General features: G+C 48.6%; 1 protein-coding gene, 1 long non-coding RNA gene and 1 pseudogene across 7 annotated transcripts; 2 read left to right on the forward strand and 1 right to left on the reverse strand.

Moving 5' to 3' along the window:
• The first annotated feature begins 989 nt into the window (after window positions 1-989).
• On the forward strand, window positions 990-4,643 carry PRPH (peripherin). Of its 5 annotated transcripts, none has more exons than XM_036121118.2 (9): window positions 990-1,663; window positions 2,054-2,114; window positions 2,296-2,391; window positions 2,791-2,958; window positions 3,060-3,185; window positions 3,275-3,495; window positions 3,606-3,655; window positions 3,903-3,982; window positions 4,236-4,643. In XM_036121118.2, the coding sequence occupies exons 1-9, from the start codon at window positions 1,122-1,124 to the stop codon at window positions 4,299-4,301; spliced, it is 1,410 nt and encodes a 469-aa protein (XP_035977011.2). In that variant the 5' UTR covers window positions 990-1,121; the 3' UTR covers window positions 4,302-4,643. The 5 variants fall into 5 exon arrangements, 3 of the variants coding, with proteins under 3 accessions (XP_035977011.2, XP_035977012.2, XP_035977013.2); XM_036121119.2 differs by having other exon boundaries at window positions 4,239-4,643; XR_004926267.2 differs by lacking the exon at window positions 3,606-3,655 and having other exon boundaries at window positions 4,239-4,297.
• Window positions 4,644-5,581: 938 nt separating this feature from the next.
• On the reverse strand, window positions 5,582-15,870 carry LOC144382130 (uncharacterized). Of its 2 annotated transcripts, none has more exons than XR_013448551.1 (3): window positions 15,600-15,870; window positions 11,967-12,033; window positions 5,582-5,944 (listed from the first exon to the last, which is right to left on the reverse strand). It is a non-coding gene; the product is annotated as an uncharacterized LOC144382130 (long non-coding RNA). The 2 variants fall into 2 exon arrangements; XR_013448550.1 differs by lacking the exon at window positions 5,582-5,944 and adding an exon at window positions 9,671-9,985.
• Window positions 14,015-14,494, forward strand: LOC118553929 (peptidyl-prolyl cis-trans isomerase A pseudogene; annotated as a pseudogene).
• Window positions 15,871-21,690: the final 5,820 nt, after the last annotated feature.

The following is a 21,690-nucleotide window of genomic DNA, read 5'->3' on the forward strand; positions in this document are numbered from 1 at the left end:
GCCAGTCCGTTCATCTCTCAGCCTTGGCAGCAGCTGCTGCCCTCAGCCCCCTCCCCTTCCTACCTCAGGAATCGCTTTGCTTCCCGTAAGGCCCATGACTGAGCAGCCGTTGGTTGGGGGAAGGGAGAATCCAGTAAAGCTGGACAGCCTACAACTGGCTCGTTCAGCTCAGCCTCTGGCCGGGCACAGACCTTCCGGAGTGGGACCCAGAGCTGGGCGCAGCCACCCTCAGCCCCCCCTGCTGGGCCCACCCTGTGGCAGCCCAGTGTAGGTCCAGGTTTGGGAGCTGTGTCTTTAAGGCTGAGCCATCAGCAGGCAACCCCCTGGCCAAGTGTCCAGAGGAGGGGGAGGGGAAATGGCCAGTCCATTAGCCGCAGAGCTGGCGCCAGGCAGCAGACCTCCACAGGGCCCTGGGGATTACGGAGGCATCAGCCCTTCCCCACCCCCCTTAGCTCCCTCACCCTCCTGTCCCTCATTTCTCCCTGGGTGTGGTAACAGAGGGGTAGCTGACAGCAGGTAAAATCAGGGCCTAGCCTTCAGGGGACACGTGGGGGCACAGGCCCTGGGGCCTAAGCCAGGCCAACTCTCCATCTGCCCGGGGCCACCTCCTCACCACTCAGGCGCCAGAAGCCTGCCCTATAACCTCCAGTCCTCCTATCCCCCCCCTTTTTCTTACTGATGTATAACTGACCTAACATTGTATTAATTTCAGGGGGACAATGTAATGACTCTACGTTTGTGCATCTCCGACTTTTACCAGCTCTCTCAGGCGGGAACCCCAGCTCCAGTCAGGCCCTCCCACCCTGGGCTCCCGCTGGAAGGTGCTGACCCCCATCCCAGGCCTGCCGGTGGTCGCCAGGCCCACTTCCCTCCCCGCCAGCAACAGGGGGAAGCAAGTAGGCAGGGTGCCAACAGCCTTGGCGGGAGGGTGCGGCTCTCCTGCTGCTCCGCAGGGGTGGGGCGTCCCCCTCCCCACATAGCCCCGCCGTCAGGCCAGTGGGAGGAGCTGCCCGTGCCCCCCCTGAGCCTGCAGGGCTATAAAGCCGCCTCGCAGCGGTCCGCAGCTCCCTCCCAGCTCCCGGACCAGTTCTGCCAGCGGTGACTGCCCATCCTCGGCCGCCATGAGCCACCCGTCGGGCCTCCGAGCCGGCGTCACTTCCACCTCCTACCGCCGCACCTTCGGGCCACCGCCCTCACTGTCCCCCGGGGCCTACTCCTATGCGTCCAGCTCCCGCTTCTCGAGCAGCCGCCTGCTGGGCTCGGCGTCCCCCGGCTCCTCCGTGCGCCTGGGCAGCTTCCGCGGCCCCCGGGCGGGCGCGGGCGCCCTCCTGCGCCTGCCCTCGGAGCGCCTCGACTTTTCCATGGCCGAGGCCCTGAACCAGGAGTTCCTGGCCACGCGCAGCAACGAGAAGCAGGAGCTGCAGGAGCTCAACGACCGCTTCGCCAACTTCATTGAGAAGGTGCGCTTCCTGGAGCAGCAGAACGCGGCCTTGCGCGGGGAGCTGAGCCAGGCCCGGGGCCAGGAGCCGGCGCGCGCCGACCAGCTGTGCCAGCAGGAGCTGCGCGAGCTGCGCAGGGAGCTAGAGCTGCTGGGCGGCGAGCGCGACCGGGTGCAGGTGGAGCGCGACAGGCTGGCGGAGGACGTGGCGGCGCTCAAGCAGAGGTCAGGGGGCAGGGCCGGGGCCGGGCGGCGGCCGTCGAGGCGGCTGCTCCTCGCTCGGCTCCCTGCGCGGCCAGCCGCCGGAGGGGGTGGCTCCCCTCGTCTGCCCAGGCGCGTGCAGGGAGCAAGCTCGCCCGCGGGCTCTCACCGTCCCCCCCCCACCAGCGTGCTGCCTCTCTGGGGAGGGGAGGGAGGAGCCGCTATGTCTGCCCTGTGTATAAAGGGGGTCCCCTCTCAGCTCTCAGCCCGTTAGAGACAAAGTCGGGCAGCTTGAAGACCCCTCCTTCCTCAGAGTCCTGGACGGTAGCAGCCTCTAACCTAGACCCTGGGCTGCGCGGGCTGATGCTTGGGCGGTGACCCTGCAGCTCGGCCTCTGCCCGTTCTGCTTGCCAGGTTGGAGGAGGAGACGCGCAAGCGGGAGGATGCGGAGCACAACCTCGTGCTCTTCCGCAAGGTGAGCCCGGGCCCCACGTCAGCGCAGTCTCCCCACGTCTACCCCCGCCTGCATCTAGGGGGACAAGTGTGGGCGCCAGGAGGCGACCAGAAGCCTCCAGAGACAGGCAGGGAGGGCCTGGCCCTTCCTCGGCCTGAGCAGTCCCTCCCTGCTCTTGAACCCCCACTGCCACCCCCTTAAGGACGTGGACGACGCCACCCTGTCCCGCCTGGAACTAGAGCGCAAGATTGAGTCTCTGATGGATGAGATTGAGTTCCTCAAGAAGCTACACGAGGAGGTAGGTGGGCCGAGTGTCAGTAGAGGCTTCGAAGGTTGCAGGTGGTCTCATTGGAGCTGAAAGGCAGGCGCTGGAGAAGACTGGCGAATGCGGCGGAGGACTCGCCCTAGGGAAGAGAAGTGAGATTCGCGGGGTAGACGCAGCCCCTCAACCCGCCCTCTACAGGTGGTTTGACTCCCACCCCTGCGCCACCTGGTGGCGATCGGCGGAACTGCACCCCGTCGCTTGGCCGCCGGCTTGGAGCACACCGGGGCGCAGGACGCGCAGTCCTCTGTGCGCTGCACTCCCTGGCACCCCCTTCTGTTCATTCGAGTGTTTCTTCTCTTTTCTGTGCGTGAACTGCGCGGCCCGCATGGGATCCGCGCGGCAACCTCGACAACTTGTTGTCCTGGGCCGCAGGAGCTGCGAGACCTGCAGGTGAGCGTGGAGAGCCAGCAGGTGCAGCAGGTCGAGGTGGAGGCCACCGTGAAGCCTGAGCTGACGGCGGCGCTGAGGGACATCCGCGCGCAGTACGAGAGCATCGCGGCGAAGAACCTGCAGGAGGCAGAGGAGTGGTACAAGTCCAAGGTGCGAGAGCCCGGGAGGGCGAGGGAGGCTCTGGGCGAGCGGGGCGCTGCGGGGAGCGCGCGTGCCGTCAGCTCACGGCCCTGTTGCCTCGCACTCCGCAGTACGCCGACCTGTCCGACGCCGCCAACCGGAACCACGAGGCCCTGCGTCAGGCCAAGCAGGAGATGAACGAGTCCCGACGCCAGATACAGAGCCTGACTTGTGAGGTGGACGGGCTGCGCGGCACGGTGAGTACCGGGGTTCGCGCCCAGGCCCGGGGGGTGGGGGGCGCGGAGGATGAAGGCTGTTCCCCCAGTGACCCCCTGCTGCCCCCCAGAACGAGGCGCTGCTCAGACAGCTGCGGGAGCTAGAGGAGCACTTTGCCCTGGAGGCGGGCGGGTACCAGGCGGGTGCCGCGAGGCTCGAGGAGGAGCTGCGACAGCTAAAGGAGGAGATGGCCCGGCACCTGCGCGAGTACCAGGAGCTCCTCAACGTCAAGATGGCCCTGGACATCGAGATCGCCACCTACCGGAAGCTGCTGGAGGGCGAGGAGAGCAGGTGGGGGGCAGGGCTGCTGGAGGGTGGGAGTGTAAGGGATGGGAGGGATTGGGTGTTCAGGGAAGGGGCGGGGCCCGGGCCCAGTCGCTGACCCCGTGCTTCGCTCCCAGGATCTCTGTGCCAGTCCATTCTTTTGCATCCTTAAGTATAAAGACGGCTGGTGAGTCTCCCACGCCTGGCTTCCAATCTGCCTGTCCCCTTGTCCGCTTCTGCCCTGACCAGACTCTTGCTATGTATGCCTCTGCTCAGGGATCGATTCTGTCCATGAACTACTGAGTCCTAGTCTATACTCATGCCCTGCTCCTCATGCCCTGCCACTCCCCTTCCCTCATAGATGAGAGTGAGGGCTTAAAAGGAGAGAAACCACAAGCCTCCTCTCTTCCACCCCTTCATCCTACCTTTTCCAGTGTCTGAGGTGGAGCCTCCTCAGGACAGCCACAGCAGGAAGATGGTTCTGATCAAGACCATTGAGACCCGGGACGGGGAGGTGAGATGGACCACTTGAGCCCAGGACCCCATCATTGCCCACATTATTTCTGAGCCCCAACCTGGCTGCCGCCGATTTTAGAGTATTGAGAGTTAGTGGTCTTTGGGGCTAGAGGGAGACAGGGAGATAGAGAAGGTGGATAGATAGTCAGGAGCCTCAGCTGGTTTTGCTGGAGAAGGAGACAGCATACCCCAAAGGAGAGCAAAAGAGGGTGGTGCTGAATGGTTTGTGCCCTTCACATGCCTTGCCCCAGCAGGTGGTGACTGAGTCCCAGAAGGAGCAGCGCAGTGAGCTGGACAAGTCTACTCACAGCTACTGAACCCATTGGTCCAGAGCTCCCTGACCCTGCCCTAGGCCTGCTCCAAGTCCCAGACCCCAACACCTGTACAGAATTAGTCCTCTCGGCTCTGCATGTGTCTAAGGGATGGCACAAGTCACCCCTTCCCTGCCCTGTGGCCAAGCCCTACCCAGCCAGCAGTCCCTGGCCCTTCTCTCCCTGCCCTGACACATATATATGACCTGTGTGTTCCCCTTATTGAGTCCTAGTAAGAGGCCGGCGATCCCCAGATCTGTTCTCCTCCTGCCATTATCCCATGACCAGTGGAGCGGGCCAGGGTCTGAGTTTCACTTTTGAATCAAATAAAACTGCTGTCAAGAGAAACGTCTCCAGTGCGTTTGTGTCTGTGGAAGTGGGGGTGCCTGTGGGGAGGGGGCTCAGCAGTATTTTCCCCTTGTCTCTAGTCTTTTTTTTTTTTTAAGATTTTATTTATTTGACACAGAGAGAGGGAACACAAGCAGGGGGAGTGGGAGAGGGAGAAGCAGGCTTCCCGCTGAGCAGGGAGCCCGATGCGGGGCTCGATCCCAGGACCCTGGGATCATGACCTGAGCCGAAGTCAGACACTTAATGACCCAGGTGCCCCGTCTCTAGTCATTTCTTTTCTGCATCCTGTATCTTGGCATCTATGACTCCTATCTATCCTTCTCCTAGTTCTACATCCACTCCTTCTCAACTTCTGTTACGGCGGCCCTGAATGCCCAGGTGCCTTCTGGATGTGCCGTAGGCCCCTCAAACTCAACATGTCCAAAACAGAGTTCCTCATTTCCCTCTGCACCTGCGATCATGTTCTTCCTTCGGGGTTCCCCACTCTAGAAGAAGGCACCACTAAGGACTTCTGCTGCCAAATTAGAACACCTCATCTTCTACTCCTTTCTTTTCTTACCCCTCCAATTCTGTTAATTCTACTTCTTAATTCTTTCAAGTCTGTCTTGTTCTCCCCATCTCCACTGCCACCACCCTAGTTCGGGCCACCATCATCGTTTGCCTGGGTTCATTATCTCCCTCAGTGAGGTCTTGCCCTTGGCCTTGCCCTGCCACCCACCTAAACCTACTTGACAGACTTGGCTAGCAAATCAGATTCTGCCACCCTCACTCTCCACCCTGCTTGAAAATGTCCACTTCTACAATGCCCTCCAACTCTATTCCATCCTACCCTTGCCTTCAAGTCAAGTCTGAGTTTGTTTAAAATGATCTTTTTCAGTCAATTATTGTGCTACATGCAGGGAGTAAGCCAGGGTCCCCGCTCTCAAGGAGTTCCCAGTCTGGGGTAGGGGCGAGGGACTGACAAGCAGGTCATTACGGCCTTGTGAAGAGCACTGTGACTGGGAAAGATGACCTTGTGGGGACACGAAGAGCGTCTAACCCAGGCTTGCGGTAAATGTCCCCCCCATCATGCTGAGCACTGAAACGAGCAGGAGTTATTCAGGTAAAGCAGGGAGAGGAGGAGGCCTTTCTAGATAGATAAGTCAGGAGGTGAGACAGAGCCAGTTTTTGAACTGGAAGTACCTCTATCATTCTGCAATGAAGGACAGAAAGGAGGAATGGCCCTGAGGTTGCAAAGATGACATGAGGGCTAGGTCATGCAGGACCTCACGTGCCATATGAAGGCTTTCTCCGAATGCATCCTAAGGAAAAGGGAAAAAAACATGGTTTCATCAGGAGGGTGAAGCATTCAGATTTGCATTTTAGAACGATCACTCTGGCTGTGGTGTGCAGAAGCCATTAGGAGGCGGAGAACCAGGTCAGAGGCTGTTGCAGGGGAACAGGCAAGAGGTGATAGTGAGCAGAGAAGTGGGTGGATTTGAGAAATATTCAGGGCGGAGGGACTCTGCTACACCCAAGGAAACATTGCCACTGGGGGCAGGAGGGAAATAAATAGCAGAGATGACTGAAGGTTTTGGCTTGAGTCAGGCAGATGGTGGATCTTTCACAGAAGACTAGAGGAGGGGGAGGAGGGGGCCCAGACAACAGTCCGTTTTAGGCCTACTGAGTGTGAGATGTTATGGAACAGCCAAGAGGAAGACCTGGCAGGCAGGTGGATCCAGAGGTCTGGAGTTCAGGTGTGATGGGATATTTTGAGATACTGAATCAGGATGCTATCTGCTACAAGTAACATAATACCTCATTTTTTAAGAAAAAGAAAGAAATAGGGGCTCCTGGGTGGCTCAGTCGTTAAGTGTCTGCCTTCAGCTCAGGTCATGATCCAAGGGTCCTGGGATCGAGCCCCACATCGGGCTCCCTGCTCGGCAGGAAGCCTGCTTCTCCCTCTCCCACTCCCCCTGCTTGTGTACCCTCTCTCGCTCTCTCTCTCTCTCTGTCAAATAAATAAATAAAATCCTAAAAAAAAAAAAAAAAAAGGAAAAAAGAAAAAGAAAGAAATAGCTCATGTAACAAGGAGCCAGAGGTAGGCAGGCTCTGAGGGCTGTTGATTCAGTAGTTCAATGATGTCATCAAGGACTTAGATTCTGTCCAAGGTTCTACTCAGCTTTCCTCCTTGAAGCTTTGTCCTTGGGATAGTTCTCATGGTCTCAAGATGGCTGCCAGCAGCTACTGGGTGATGCTTCCCTCTTCACATCCAGTGGAGGAAAGAGAAAAACCTCCTCCAGGGTGTGAGATACAGTCCTTTCCTTTAGACTGTCCGGCTAAGGCCATTGGTGTGCCCAATCCTGGAGTAGTAACAGTTGCCAGGGAAAGCTACTGACTGACTTGGGCTAATCATCTGATACGGAGTGGACACTGAGAATCAACCACAGTGTCCACTGCAGATATTGTGCAGGCTTCCCACCACCATTGCCCTCCACACACGGGCGCATATATACACACATTGTTTATACCTCTTGCTTTCTCTCCCTTTCATTCAGTGGCACTTATTACCTCACAGGAGAAATATTACTACAGAAAAACAGACAAAAGCTTTGGCGTGGCCTTGGGAAGGCAAGAGAAAGCTTTCAAGTGGGAAAGGGCAACCGCACCAGAGGATGCAGGGAGCATGGGTTAGATAACAGAAAATCTGGGCTCTATCAACAAGGAAGATGTTAACAGACCTCAGGAAGGGCCCCCTCAAGGCAGGGCAGGGCAGGGCCGGAGACAAAACACTGCCACTTGAAGAGTGAACCCAGGTGAGGGAGTGGAGAGCTGACTACTCTCGAGATACTTGAGGAAAGCAAAGAAAGAACCAGAGCAAAGGAAGACCTGCATTTGAGAAGTGAAATTTTGGAGAAAGGAGAAACTAGACCAGTAATTTTCAAACAATGGGTCATGAAACATTGTGATATAAATTACTGGGTCAAAACCAACATTTAAAAAGAAAAAGAGGGGCGCCTGAGTGGCTCAGTCGTTAAGCGTCTGCCTTCGGCTCAGGTCATGATCCCGGGGTCCTGGGATCGAGCCCCACATCGGGCTCCCTGCTCGGCGGGAAGCCTGCTTCTCCCTCTCCCACTCCCCCTGCTTGTGTTCCCTCTCTCGCTGTCTCTCTGTCAAATAAATAAATAAAATCTTTATTAAAAAAGAAAAAGAAAAAGAATAGAAAGTGTTAGGGTGTGGTGAAACCTTTCAATGTATTTATATACATGTGTATTGGCTTGTCATATAAAATACATTTTTTTTTTATCTTGGATTGTGGCAAAAAAAAAAAAATTGAAAAAAAAACCCCATACTTGAACATGTTAAAATGCTGGGGAGAATTAGAAAGAATCAAATTGTCATGGGTGGATCCAGCCATCTATTGAAATGACACAAACTCAGACTTGGCTATGATTGAAGAGTTTTAGGAAAACTCCAAATCCAATTCTAACCAAGGGGGATCAGATGTTAACCTCAGGAAGACAGGGCTGGGATTTGATCGTAATTAAGAAAGCTTACACCACATTGATTTTATTGTACTCAGCTTGCGGGAAGCACGGAGATAGTTCCCATGACATCTATAAGAAGGTCATCTCAAGAGCAAGGAGGTGGCCACATTTATTTAGTAGTTCCTAGAAGGAACCCGATGTGGTGGGCACGTGGGCAGGTGTCCTGGACCCCAGGGAGGTGCCTACTATGGTAGCCGGGATGATTCCCTAGGGGCCACCTGCAGTGGGTGGAAGGTGCTCATTATCTGCATTGCAAAGAACAGAGACTAACCAGACATCTCAGGCAAAGGGGAGTGAATTGTGAGCTTACACCTGGAAATAAGGGGACTGAGGATTGCAGCTGCCTGGGGTGGAGTGGGAATGGCTTCCAGGAACCCAGAAACGGGTGGGTGACCTGGCCTCCCAGGAAGAATGGACTCTCTGCAGCCCTCCAGGCCCCACCGAGCCTGAGAAGTGACAGGCCCCTCAGCCGCAGACGCACACTGCTCCCTGATGGAGGCTTCTACTGCTTCTACGGCTCCTGTCACCATGAGCAAATGACCTCATCCTCCACCCCGGCTTTTGCTTCTCATAGTCCTTCTTACTTATGGCTTCAATTGTCCTCTGGCTTCCAGGGCCTAATAGCCATTGTCTGCTGACTTCTAGGGCTTTCTTTGGTTCTGCTTTCATTTCCTTTCACAGAAGATGCCCACTTTACTAGCCTTAGCAGATTAATTGACATTTCCCATATCCTCTGCGAGACAGACCAACACATGTCCAAAACACTGAGCTCTTGGGGCGGACAGGCTGCTCTCGCCCCCCGTGTACTTCCACTCCCACTGATGAACAGATGTGGATAAATGCGGAACCATTGTTGGCTGTATTTGTTCCTAAACCTGTTTTGTTACATAATCCCACAGTTTCAGCAAATGTTTTTTTAAACTCATCAAAGAATGTGGAAAGTACCATTTTAATTTTAACAGATAGCATGGTGATTAAGAATCTGCATTTAAATCTTGGATCTTTACTCACTAGATGCAAGAAAGGTCTACCTAGTATCTTTCTCCGGGAAAGATACTTGGCCTCTCTTTGCCTCAGTTTCCTCATCTGTAAAATGGAGACAATTGTAGCAAGCTACTTCACAGGATTGTGAAGAATAAATGAGATGATTCATGCAGGGTTGAGTGGTCTTGGCTATCCCGTAGGCAGGAGAATGAGGGGACATGGTTCAGAATATGGCCTCCCAGATGGCTTCCCTGAGCAGGGTGGCCTGGGAGATCATAAATTATAAACCAAGGATTGCAGTTGAGTTATTCTTCCACAGTATAAACATCAGAGGTTTTTTTCCGTTTCAAGAGGACAGCTTGAGCATGTCCTGAAGCTTCTCTTCATACTGTATTAATTTCCTATTACTGTTGCAACAAATTACCACAAACATAGTGGCTTAAAACAACAAATTTATTATCTTCCAGTGCTGGCAGTTAGAAGTCTAAAATGGGATGACAGATCTGTGTTCCTGCTAGAAGCTCTAGAGAAGCCTTATTCAACTTCTAAAGACTGTCCACATTCAGTGGCCTGTGACCTTTTCCATCTTCAAAGCCAGGGACCCCATCACTGATCTCTGCTTGCCTCTGGTAAAGATCCTTGTCATTACATTGGGCACATTTAGACAATCCAGCTTAATCTCCCCATCTCAAAACCTTATGCCATTAACGTCCCTTTGCCATGTAAGAAAATAGTCACAGGTTCTGGGCATTGGGATGCAGACAGGGGAAGGCATTGTTACACTTACCACGGTTCTGCCCTCTGGTCTCCAAAGATGCATGTTGGTCTCATCTACAAAATATATTCACCCCATTTAGGGTCCCCCAAAGTCTCAACCCATTACAGCATCAGCTGAAGGGCAAACTCTCATCTAGATGTCATCAGCTCAGAAGGCTCAAATCTCATCACTTAAACCACCTACATTAGGTGTGGGTGAGGCTCTGGGTATAATGGATCCTGGGGGGTGGGGAATCTCCTCTCCCTCCGTGGACTTGTGACACTAGAAAACAAGTTATCTGTTCCTAAGATACAACGGTGGGACAGGCAGAAGGTAACAGCTCCAGACATTCCCATCCAGAAAGGGAGAACTGGAAAGGAAAAAGGGGGTTGCAAAACAAATTTAAAATCCACCTGGCAAAACCACGGAGGGTTGCAAGGCCTAGGCATGCTCTTCTGTGGCTCCTGGCCCCGCTTCCCGGCCTCACTGTCTGGCCTGGGAATCAGTCTTCCTCTCTCTTGTGTGTTTTCAGCTCTTCGTTTCCCGGTTGTACAGTCTGGGGGGGGGGGGCGTCTAACAGCTTTCTTCCATTTTACCCTTTGTCTGGCTCTTTCAGGACAAACTGCTAGGGTCTCTGTTTGCAAGACAGTCTCAGGAACCATGTGGGTGTCCGGTATATGGCTCTGGGATTTACTCCACTAGACAAGAGGTGCCTCCACAGATCTTTTTAGACAACCCCATTTCTCTGCTTGGTTTCTGCTGACATGGCTGAGGACAGCCCTGGGTCACATGGCTAATCTGTCCAAAGGCGCCTTCATGGGATTGAGTACTCTGACCTCTGATCCTTCCTAGGCACTAGCAAAAGATTGTCCAGGTACATCCTCAGATTTCTCCTCAGAGCACACTTTCCTGACAGCGAATGGCCTAATTTTAGCATTGTTTGCAATCTGGGTGGGCTGAAAATTTCTAAAATACCAAGTTCTGATGCCTTTTCTGCCTCTTTCCTCTCATATTTTACTATAAACAAGCAAGAAAAAAAATCGAGCCACACCTTCAACACCCGGCCACGCAGATAAATACCCCCGTTCACCCTCACAAATTCTGCTTTCCACATAACTGTGAAACACAATTCTGCTAAGCTTTCTGCTACTATATAAAAAATATCTCCTTCCCTCCATCTATCAATAACATATTCCTCATTTCCTTTTGAGCCCTTGATGTCAGCAGCATCTTTATTTTTTTATTTTTATTTTTTTTAAAGATTTTATTTATTTATTTGACAGAGAGAGAGACAGAGAGAGAGAGAACACAAGAAGGGAGAGTGGAGAGGGAGAAGCAGGCTCTCCGCAGAGCAGGGAGCCTGATGCGGGGCTCGATCCCAGGATCCCGGGATCATGACCTGAGCCGAAGGCCGACGCCCAACGACTGAGCCACCCAGGCGCCCCGCCAGCAGCATCTTTAACATCCGTATTTCTCCCAACTGTCTGTGGGGATTTAGGTATTCTGGACCGTGCTCCCTCACTCCCCTCCGAGCCCTCACTAGCAAACTGTAACATTCCTATTTCTACTAACAGTCTCTTCAAGGCAAGCTAGGTAGGCTTTTCCTATCATCCTCCTCAAAGTTATTCCAGACTCTATCCGTTACCTAATTCCAAAGCCACGTCCACATTTTTAGGTCTTTGTTACAACAGCACCCATTTCCAGGTACCAAAACCCGCATCGGTCAGAGTTCAACCAGAGAAGCAGAACCAGCAGGAGATACGTGTTAAGAGATCTATTGCAGGGAACTAGATCACACGACTGTGGGGGCTTGCTGGGCAAGTTCAAACCCTGGAGGGCAGGCCAGGAGGCAGAGCGGGCTGCCGGCGTCCCGCACAGGTGGAAACTGCTGCCCACAGGTGGAGCCCCTTGTTCGTCAAGGAAGCCCCAGCTCCTCCCCGGAAGGCCTGTCAGCGGATCCAATCAGGCTCACCCAGCTGATCCAGGATAATCTCCCTTCAAGTTCGCTGATTGTGGATTTTAATCACATCTATAAACCTTCACAACAATGCCTACCTTCGTGTTTGGGGACCGTAGCCCAGCCAGGTCAACACATAAAACTGACCATCGAACATCCAAATCCCTAGAAATGACAGAAAACATATATCAACAAATTAACAAATACTTAGCCACACCCTAAAACAAACAAACAAAAAGCATTCTTAGTGGTCCAGGAATCAAGAAATCAAGATAATTCTTTTTCCCCCCAAAGGTCCTGTTTTATTGTTCTCAGTATAGTCCCAGACGTCCTCAAAGAATGAAAACCAGGTACTCCAACAAAAAAACTGAACATGTGTGTTCATAGCAGCACCATTCATAAGTGCAAATCGTGGAAAAAAATGAGAATGTTCATCAGCGGATGAATGTATAAACAAAATGTGGTCTATCCACACGATGGACTAGTATTCAGCTATAAAAAGGAAAGGAGCCCTTAAATACACCACAAAAGGGACAGAGGAATATATATATATTCCTGGGGTGTAGGGGCCAGATAGAAGAGGCAGGGCTCTGAGTTGGTTAGTTTGTGTATTGAAGGCATGCTCCTGGCTGAGTCCTCTGCTAGCTGTTAAGAGCCAGCTAGCCCTGGAAAGGCAGCCTCTTTCTAGTTTTATGTTATTTATTCATTTATTCTTAGTTTTATGTTTTTTTATTTCTTTTTTAGGATGTCAAAACACTATGATATACAGAAAATTAAATATATATATAGATATACACATGCACACACAGAGTTGATCCCACACAGTCAAAAATCCATGTATAACTTTTGACTCTCCAAAAACCTAACTACTAAGAGCCTGCTGTTGACCAGAAGCCTTGCTGATAATATAAACAGTCAATTAATACATATTTTGTATGTATTGCTTTATATATATTATCATAGATTGTATTCTCACAATAAAGTAAGCTAGAGAAAAGAAAAGGTTATTAAGGAAACCATAAGGAAAAGAAAATGCATTTATAGTACTGTACTGTTTTTGTTTTTTTTTTTTTAAGATTTTATGTATTTATTTGACAGGAGAGAGAGAGAGCACGAGCAGGGGGAGCAGCAGGCAGAAGGAGAGGGAGAAGCAGGCTCTCCGCTGAATAGAGAGCCCAGTGTGGACTCTATCCCAGGACCCTGAGATCATGACCTGAGCCGAAGGCAGATGCTCAACCAGCTGAGCCAACCAGGCGCCCCAGTACTGTACTGTTTTTATTGAAAAAAATCCATGTATAAGTGGACTCGCACAGTTCAAATCCATGCTGTTTGAGGGCCAGCTGTATATACACGTATGTACAATACCCAGATCATCTGAAGAATTCCAGAATGCTCCTATTGAAGATTAAATTAGGGATGCATGGCTCCAAAACTTACAAAGGGATAAATGGAAAATATAAAAGAAAAGTTAAAAACTGGATAATAGATGCAGAAATGCCTAAATCTGTCCAACAGGAGTTTGAGTGGGAGAGAATAAAATAAACTAGTAGTTCCCAAACTTCAGCATGTATACAAATCACGTGAGGATCTTATTAGAATGCAGATTCTGTTTCAGTGGGTCTGGGTGGGCAGTGCGGCCAAGCCATGAACCAGACTTTAATAAAAATTCTCCAGTGCAAAAGATAGGTGTAATTGCAAAGCCCTTCAAGTGCTCCTTTGGATAAATCAAAACACATACCAGGACATGTTACAGTTAGATTTCAGGACTCTCAGACCCGCTCCAGCCCCACTGAATCGGAATCTGCATTTTAAGTCTCAGGACATCAACAATAAAGAGAAAATTCCAAAAGCTCACAGAGAATGCCTACAAAGGAATAAGGATCATGGTGACATCAGACTTCTCATCAGAAACACAAGACACAAGAAGATGACAGAGAAATATTGCACACTGAGAAATTGTCTCAAACCTAGAATTCTATCCTCAAAGTATCAATGATTTGATGAAATTTTAAGACGAAGAATTCAGAATTTTATCACTCACATATTCTCTCTGATAGAATCTTTAGAGGAGATACTCCAGATAAGAAGTTAAAAAACGAAGCAGTAGGGCAGACACGGCAGCCCTGAGCACCCACACAGCCTGGCCATGGTCAAACCCACCGTCTTCTTCCACATCGCCCTGGGCCACCGGCCCTTGAGCTTCGTTTCCTTCCAGCTGTTTGCAGACAAAGTTCCCAAGACAGCAGAAGACTTTTGTGCTCTGAGCACTGGGGAGAAAGGATTTGGTTCTAAAGGTCCCTGCTTTCACAGGATTATTCGGGGATTTCTGTGCCACGGTGGTGACGTCACATGCCATCATGGCACTGGCGGCAAGTCCAACTATGAGGAGAAATCTGAGGATGAGAATTTCATCCTGAAGCGCTCGGGGCCTGGCATCTTGTCCATGACACCTGCTGGATCCAACACAAATTGTTCCCAGTTTTTCATCTGCACTGCCAACACTGAGTGGTTACCCAGCAAGCATGTGGTCTTTGGCAAGGTGAAGGACGACATGAATATTATGGAAGCCATGGAGCACTTTGGGCCCAGGAATGGCAAGACCAGCAAAAAAAATCACCATTGCTAACTGCGGACAAATCTAATAAATTTGACTTGTGTTTATCTTAACTACCAGACTATTCCTTCTGTAGCTCAGGAGAGCACCCCTTCACCCCTATCTGCTCAAAGTATTCTATAATCTTCATGCTCTCGCTGCAGTTCTGTGGGTTCCATATTTTCCTTGCTCCCCTCCAAGTCTAGCTGGATTGCAGAGTTAGTTTATGATTATGACATAAAAACTAAACAACAACAAAAAATGAAAAAGTAGGAAAAAGTAGTCATGGAAGAAAGTGGTGGGATATGAGAAGCGAGGATAATAAAAAGAAAAAGTACTAAAACTTATTAAATCTAAATAAATAATAATTATAAAATCAAAATATTTTCTTTTTTTTTTAAGATTTTATTTATTTATTTGACAGAGAGAGACACAGTGAGAGAGGGAACACAAGCAGGGGGAGTGGGAGAGGGAGAAGCGGGCTTCCTGCTGAGCAGGGAGCCTGATGCGGGGCTCGATCCCAGGACCCCGGGGATCATGACCTGAGCCGAAGGCAGACGCTTAACGACTGAGCCACCCAGGCGCCCCTAAAATCAAAATATTTTCAAGATAAGACAAAAACAAAAGCCATAAGGGTCATCTTGTGTGGATACTTAGAGCTACCTGCCTGTCCTCCATCTGTCTATCTATCCAGTCATCATTTCTGCAAATATCTGTTGTGCCCCTGCTCTGTATCAGGTCATATGCCAGGTACGGGACAAGGTTGCCCTGTGGGTACAAAGATGACCTAAATAAACTGTTCGCTCATGGAGGTTACAGTTCAGTGGAAAAGACTGATAATAGTAAGCAGGCAATTAAATATATACTTAGAAATTGGAAATACCATAAAGGAAAAGAACAAGGCACTGTGAGAGAGAATAATAGTGAAAGGAATAACAGGGAAGACCTTTCTGAGGAAGTGAGAGGGAAAAATAGAATCCCAATAATGGTTAAAAATGATAGTAGCTGACATTTATTGAGTGCTTACTCAATAAATTACTTTTCGAGAATTAACTCATTTAATCCTCAGAACAATCTATTAGACAGATACAATTATTATCCACATTTCATAGGTGAGGAAATTTATAGACGAAGCAACCTGTTCCAAGTTCACGTAGCTGGTAAGGAGGAGATGGGGTGTGAACCCAGGCGGCGTAACTTCGGACGCTGGACTCGTGCCGAGGTCGGGAAGGAGTCAGCCAGCTTGGGAAGATGCCCTAAGTGTCCAGAAAGAGCTCCCAGTGTTCGAGGAACTAAAGAAAAGCTAGTGGTGGCAGATACTGCTACCTGTCCTCTAAAACTGTTTTCCCTTCCAGCACAGTCATAAAAAGATCAGCTGCCACATCACCGCTGAGAATAAAGACCGTGTTTCCCAGCTTCCGGGAAAGCTAGGCTGGCCATGTGACTACGTTCTGGCCAATAGGATGCGAGCATAAGTATCACGTGGCAAACGGCGCCCCTCGTCCTGAGGGCCGGCTGGCGACAGCCCGCTTCCCCCCTTCTTTGTTCCTTCTGCGGCCTGTTGTCTGTTGCTCACATGCTGCCACCCGGAGCCTGAGGATGAGGCCCACACCCCGGGGTGACAGAGTAGTAAGCTGGAAGAAGCTGCCATACTAGCCCCGGACGGCATACTATTGGCATTGTAAAATTATTATTAATCATTGTTATTTTTTAGAGTAGTTTCGGGTTTATGGCAAATTGAGGAGAAAGTACCGAGAGTTCACATTACACCTCCTGGCTTAATCAGCTCAGGCTACCAAAACAAATACCATAGACTGGGTGGCTTAAACAATACCGGTCCAGAGGTGAGAAGTCCAAGTTCAAGGCGCCATCGTGGTTGATTTGTGACTAGGGTTCTTTTCCTGGATGTAGACAGCTACCTTCTCAGTGCGTCCTCACGTGAGGGTGGTGGGGAGCAAGTTCTTCGGTGTCTCTTCTTACAAGGGCCCTAATCCCTCCATGAGGACCCCAGCCTTATGACTTCATGTGAACCTAATGATCTCCCAAAGACCACGTCTCCAGATACCATCACACCGGGGCAAGGTCTTCCACATAGGAATTTGGCAGGGTGGTGGGATGCGACAATTCAGTCCATAGCACTCCCTGTCCCCACACACAGACAACCCCCACTATCATCCTGTACCACAGTGTTCTATTGGATTTTTAAGTAAAGTATAAATAAGTAAATCTATATCTCATTTAAGCCACTGTTGAGTGGGGTTTATCCTAACTGATCCAGCCATATGGAGAGGAGGCAGGGGAGGACATCATGCAGGCCCTTGGAAGCCAAAATACTCTGGGAGATCTGGTCGATTCTGACTGCAACTGCAAAGGACTCTTTAGAATGAGTGGTTACGTTTCTTTTTCTCAAGAAGAAATGGAATTGACAAATTATCACTATGGTTACTAGATTAAGGTCTCTCTAGTCCAAGAGATAATTTATACATTTTATAGCACACAACAAAATTCTTTTTTTGAAAAGATTTTATTTATTCATTTGAGAGAGAGAGAGACAGAGAGAGCACATACAGAGGGAGAGGCAGAGGGAGAAGCAGACTCCCTGCTGAGCTGGGAGCCCAACATGGGGCTGAATCCCAGGACCTGGAGATCATGACCTGAGCCGAAGGCAGAAGCTTAGCCATCTGAGCCACCCAGGTGCCCCCACACAACAAAATTCTTCTATCTGTTTGCTCAGAGTTGTATGCTTGCTACTTTATTTTTTTATTTTTTAAAAAGATTTTATTTACTTATTTGAGAGAGAGAGAGAACACAAGCAGGGGGAGGAGTAGGAGGAGAGGGACAAGCAGACTCCCCCTTGAGCAAGGAGCCCATGTGGAACGATCTCAGGACCCCTGGATCATGACCTGAACCAAAGGCAGACACTTAACCAACAGAGCCACCCAGGGGCCCCATATGCTTGCTACTTTAAAAGTTTGTCAGTGGGGCGCCTGGGTGGCTCAGCCGGTTAAGCATCTGCCTTCAGCTCAGGTCATGATCCCAGGGTCCTGGGATGGAGCCCCACATGGGGCTCCCTGCTCAGCGGGGAGCCTGCTTCTCCCTCCGCGCCCCCCCCACTTGTGCTCTCTCTCTCAAATAAATAAATAAAATCTTTAAAAGAAAAGAAGTTTGTTAGGAACTAGAAAATGGTTGCTTCTTGGGGCGCCTGGGTGGCTCAGTCGTTAAGCGTCTGCCTTCGGCTCAGGTCATGATCTCAGGGTCTTGGGATCAGCCCCAGGTCGGGCTCCCTGCTCGGCGGGAAGCCTGCTTCTTCCTCTCCCACTCCCCCTGCTTGTGTTCCCTCTCTTGCTGTGTCTCTTTCTGTCAAATAAATAAAATATTTTTAAAAAAAATGCTTGCTTCTTAATACCTCAAATAAGAAAAGAAAAACTGCAACTGGTTGTCATTGTTGTCAGTCATTTGTGCATTGGGAAAGATTCTACAAGGGGAATACCGACACGTTTCTTCTAGGAAACAGTTACCAGGCCACATCCACAGAACTTGACCATAAATGAAGCTCTCTTTGCTACCCCTTTTAAGGCAAATGAGTGTTGGGGCGCCTGGGTGGCTCAGTCATTAAGCGTCTGCCTTTGGCTCAGGTCATGATCCCAGGGTCCTGGGATCAAGCCCCGCATCGGGCTCCCTGCTCAGAGGGAAGACTGCTTCCCCCTTTCTCACTCCCCCTGCTTATGTTCCCTCACTCGCTGTGTCTCTCTCTGTCAAATAAATAAAATCTTTAAAAAAAAAAAAGGCAAATGAGCCTCAAATATTTGAAATGAGAAAATAAACCTCATCAGCAGAGGGTTAAAGAAAGCACTCTAGGTTAGGTCTGATTATTAACATCTGCGTATATGAATTTTAAAACAAAGGAATTATAGAATAACCCTTTTTGGCTGATCTCAGTCTTTTTTTTATTGCTGAATTTTCCATCTCAATTCATTAATTGGATCTGGCAAAGAGAAGAGAGCCCATATTAATTTGGGAAGTTCCAAGATATTTGCTAAAGACAGTAGAAAAATTGAACTATTTTATTTATTTTTTATTTTTGTAAAGATTTTATTTGTTTATTTGACAGAGAGAGACACAGTGAGAGAGGGAACACAAGCAGGGGGAGTGGGAGAGGGAGAAGCAGGCTTCCCGCGGAGCAGGGAGCCCGATGTGGGGCTCGATCCCAGGATCCTGGGATCATGACCTGAGCCAAAGGCAGATGCTTAATGACAGAGCTACCCAGGTGCCCCAAAAAACTGAACTATTTTAAAACAGGTAAATGACATGGTTTATAAAGGCTAGTCTTGATCTCATGGTTTTCAATATATTTAGATATAGAAATAGAGATGTAAATGTGGCGTGTTCATGCATATGTGTGCATATAGACTATATTTGTGTGTGTAGACTATATTCCCTAGTTCTGTTCACTGAGAGGAACTGGGACACTAATACCTTAATAGCAATGAGCAGAGTTAGTGTCCAGCTCTTGGTTTCATTTCTTTTCTTTTCTTTCCTTTTTTTTTCGTTTTGTTTCTTTTCTTTTCTCTTCTTTCTTTCTTTCTTTTTTTTTAAGATTTTATTTATTTATTTGTCAGAGAGAGAGAGAGAGCGTGCAAGCAGGAGGAGTGGCAGGCAGAGGGAGAAGCAGGCTCCCCACTGAGCAAGGAGCCCAATGTGGGACTTGATCTCAAGACCCTAAGATCATGACCTGAGCCAAAAGCAGACACTTAACTGACTGAGCTAATGACAGAGCTACCCAGGCGCCCCTCTTTTCTTTTCATTGTTTTTAATAGGCTTTATTTATTAGAGCATTTTTAGATTTATAGAAAAATTGAAGAGAAAGTACAGAGGTTTCCAAATACTTTCCCTCTACCACCCTAAGAGGGAAAGGATTCCCCATGTAGTTAACATTTTGTATTGGTGTGATACATTTATTACAATTGATGAACTAATGATACATTATTATTAACTAATGTCCATAGTTTACATTGAAGATCACTTTTTGTGTTGGACAGGTCTATGGGTGTTGCCAAATGCATAATGTCACGTGTTCACTATTACCGTATCATACAGATGGTTTCCCTTCCCTAAAAATTCTCTGTGCCCTGCCTGTTGATCCCTCCCTCTCCCCTACCCCCTGGCAACTTTCCTTCCTGCTACCTCTTGCCTTTTTCAGAATGTCATATAATTGGAATCATATAGTATATAGCCTTTTGAGATTGGCTTCTTTCACTTAGCAATATGCATGTAAGATTCCTTTTGGTGGCGTAATAGCTCATTTCTTTTTATCACTAAATAATATTCTATTGTATAGCCATACCAGTTTGTTTATCCATTCAGCTATTGAAAGACATCTTGGTTGCTTCCAAGTTTCGGCAATTATGAATAAAGCTACTAAAAACACTCATGTGCGGTTGTTATGTAGACATAAGCTTTCAACTCATTTGGATCAGCTCTTGGTTTCTAAATAACTTACTCCACTAAAAGGAACCAGAGCTCCTTGGAGAAATGGCTGATTCCAGAGCTGATGTAGGGAAAGTATAATTTGAACCCGAAACGTGTTGCTATGCTAGAAAGAGAAGAAATGCTAAAAACTGATAAATGCTAAAAAGATGTAGTCAAGCTGACAGGACACAGAAGATGACTTGAAAGGGCCCCAACTGACCAAATCAGAGTCAACCTGAGTATAAAAAGAAACAATATTAGTAATTGGGTAATAATCCACTGAATATAACAGGAAAGTATGAGTCCATACTGATGTAATTAAGTAAAGTGAAAGTTGGATGAGGAATGGAATATTTACATAAGCTCAACATACTCACTCACACACACACACACACAAAATAAAAATTACAATGGGAAAGAGTGATTTACAGCAGAGAAAGCTGGCCTTACTTTAATGAAGTAATCAAATAATAGGACATATGGAGGTGCGCACCACCTGGTAGGATGCAGTAGAAAGAAAACAGCATCATTTCCACGACGGTCCTGCCAGAGATGCGTGCCCTGAGTCTAGTCATGAGGGCACAGCAGACAAACCCAAATTGAGAGGCAATCTGCAAATAAAGGGCCTGTAATCCTCAAATGCATCAAGGTCATGAAATTCAAGAATGAAGGACTGTTCCAGATTGAAGGAGACAACTAAATGCAACACCTGCTTCTGGGCTGGGTCCTTTTGCTATAAAGGATATCACTTGGAAGACTGGTGAAACTGGGGTGCTGGGTGGCTCAGTCCATTAAGCGTCCGACTTTTGATTTCTACTCAGGTCATAATCTCAGGGTTGTGAGATCGAGCCCTGCATCCAGCCTTGCATTGAGCCAAAGCATCAGGCTCCGCACTCAGCCAGGAGTCAGCTTGAGATGCTCTCTCTCTGCCCCTCCCCCACCCCTCTAAAATAAATAAATCTTTAAAAAAATAAAAAGAAGAAGAAGACTGGTGAAACTTGAATGGGGTCTGAAGGTTAGACGGAAAGAATGTATCAGTATTCTTTTCCTGATTTTGATGGTTGTATTGTGGTTATGTAGGAGAATGTTCTGGTTAGCAAGAAAAATACACTAAAGCATTGGATGGAGATGGGGCAACATAGTGGTAACTTACTCTTAAATAGTTGAGAAAAAGTTTTGTGTACTACCCATGCAAATTTTCTGTAAGTTTGAGATTGTTTCATCAAAAAAAGGTGAAAATGAGAAAAACTTTAGATGGTTTCCCAGGTCAGGGTTCAGGGTTGCCCCTGGTGCTGCTACTATGTTAATATAATATTGAAAGTTTTGTAATGATGTAACAATGATGTAAGAAAAAAATTGAACAAAACAAAATAACAACAACAACAACAACAACAGCAAAAACCCAGCAAGGTGTAAAGATTGAAAGGGAATGTATGTAACTTTTCATTTGCAGAAGATACAATTATCTCTATAGAAAACCCAAGAGAATCAGTAGAAAAACTAGGAAAACAAAGGAAAGAGTTCCTTACAATTTCCAGATGGAAAATCAATTAAGGATTGATAATCCTGAATGGCTTAGTAGGTGGAAATGCTACTCTTGATCTTGGGGTCCTGAGTTTGAGCCCCACATTGGGCATAGAGATTATTTATGAGAAAGAAACAAACAAACAAACAAATAAAGAAACAACGAAACAAAGAAACAAAGAAAGAAAATAAATTCTATTTCTCTGTAGGTAAAAGAAATATTTGCAATGTCAAAG

This window comes from Halichoerus grypus, chromosome 6 (assembly GCF_964656455.1).
Source record: "Halichoerus grypus chromosome 6, mHalGry1.hap1.1, whole genome shotgun sequence".
NCBI classification, from domain to species: Eukaryota; Metazoa; Chordata; class Mammalia; order Carnivora; family Phocidae; genus Halichoerus; species Halichoerus grypus.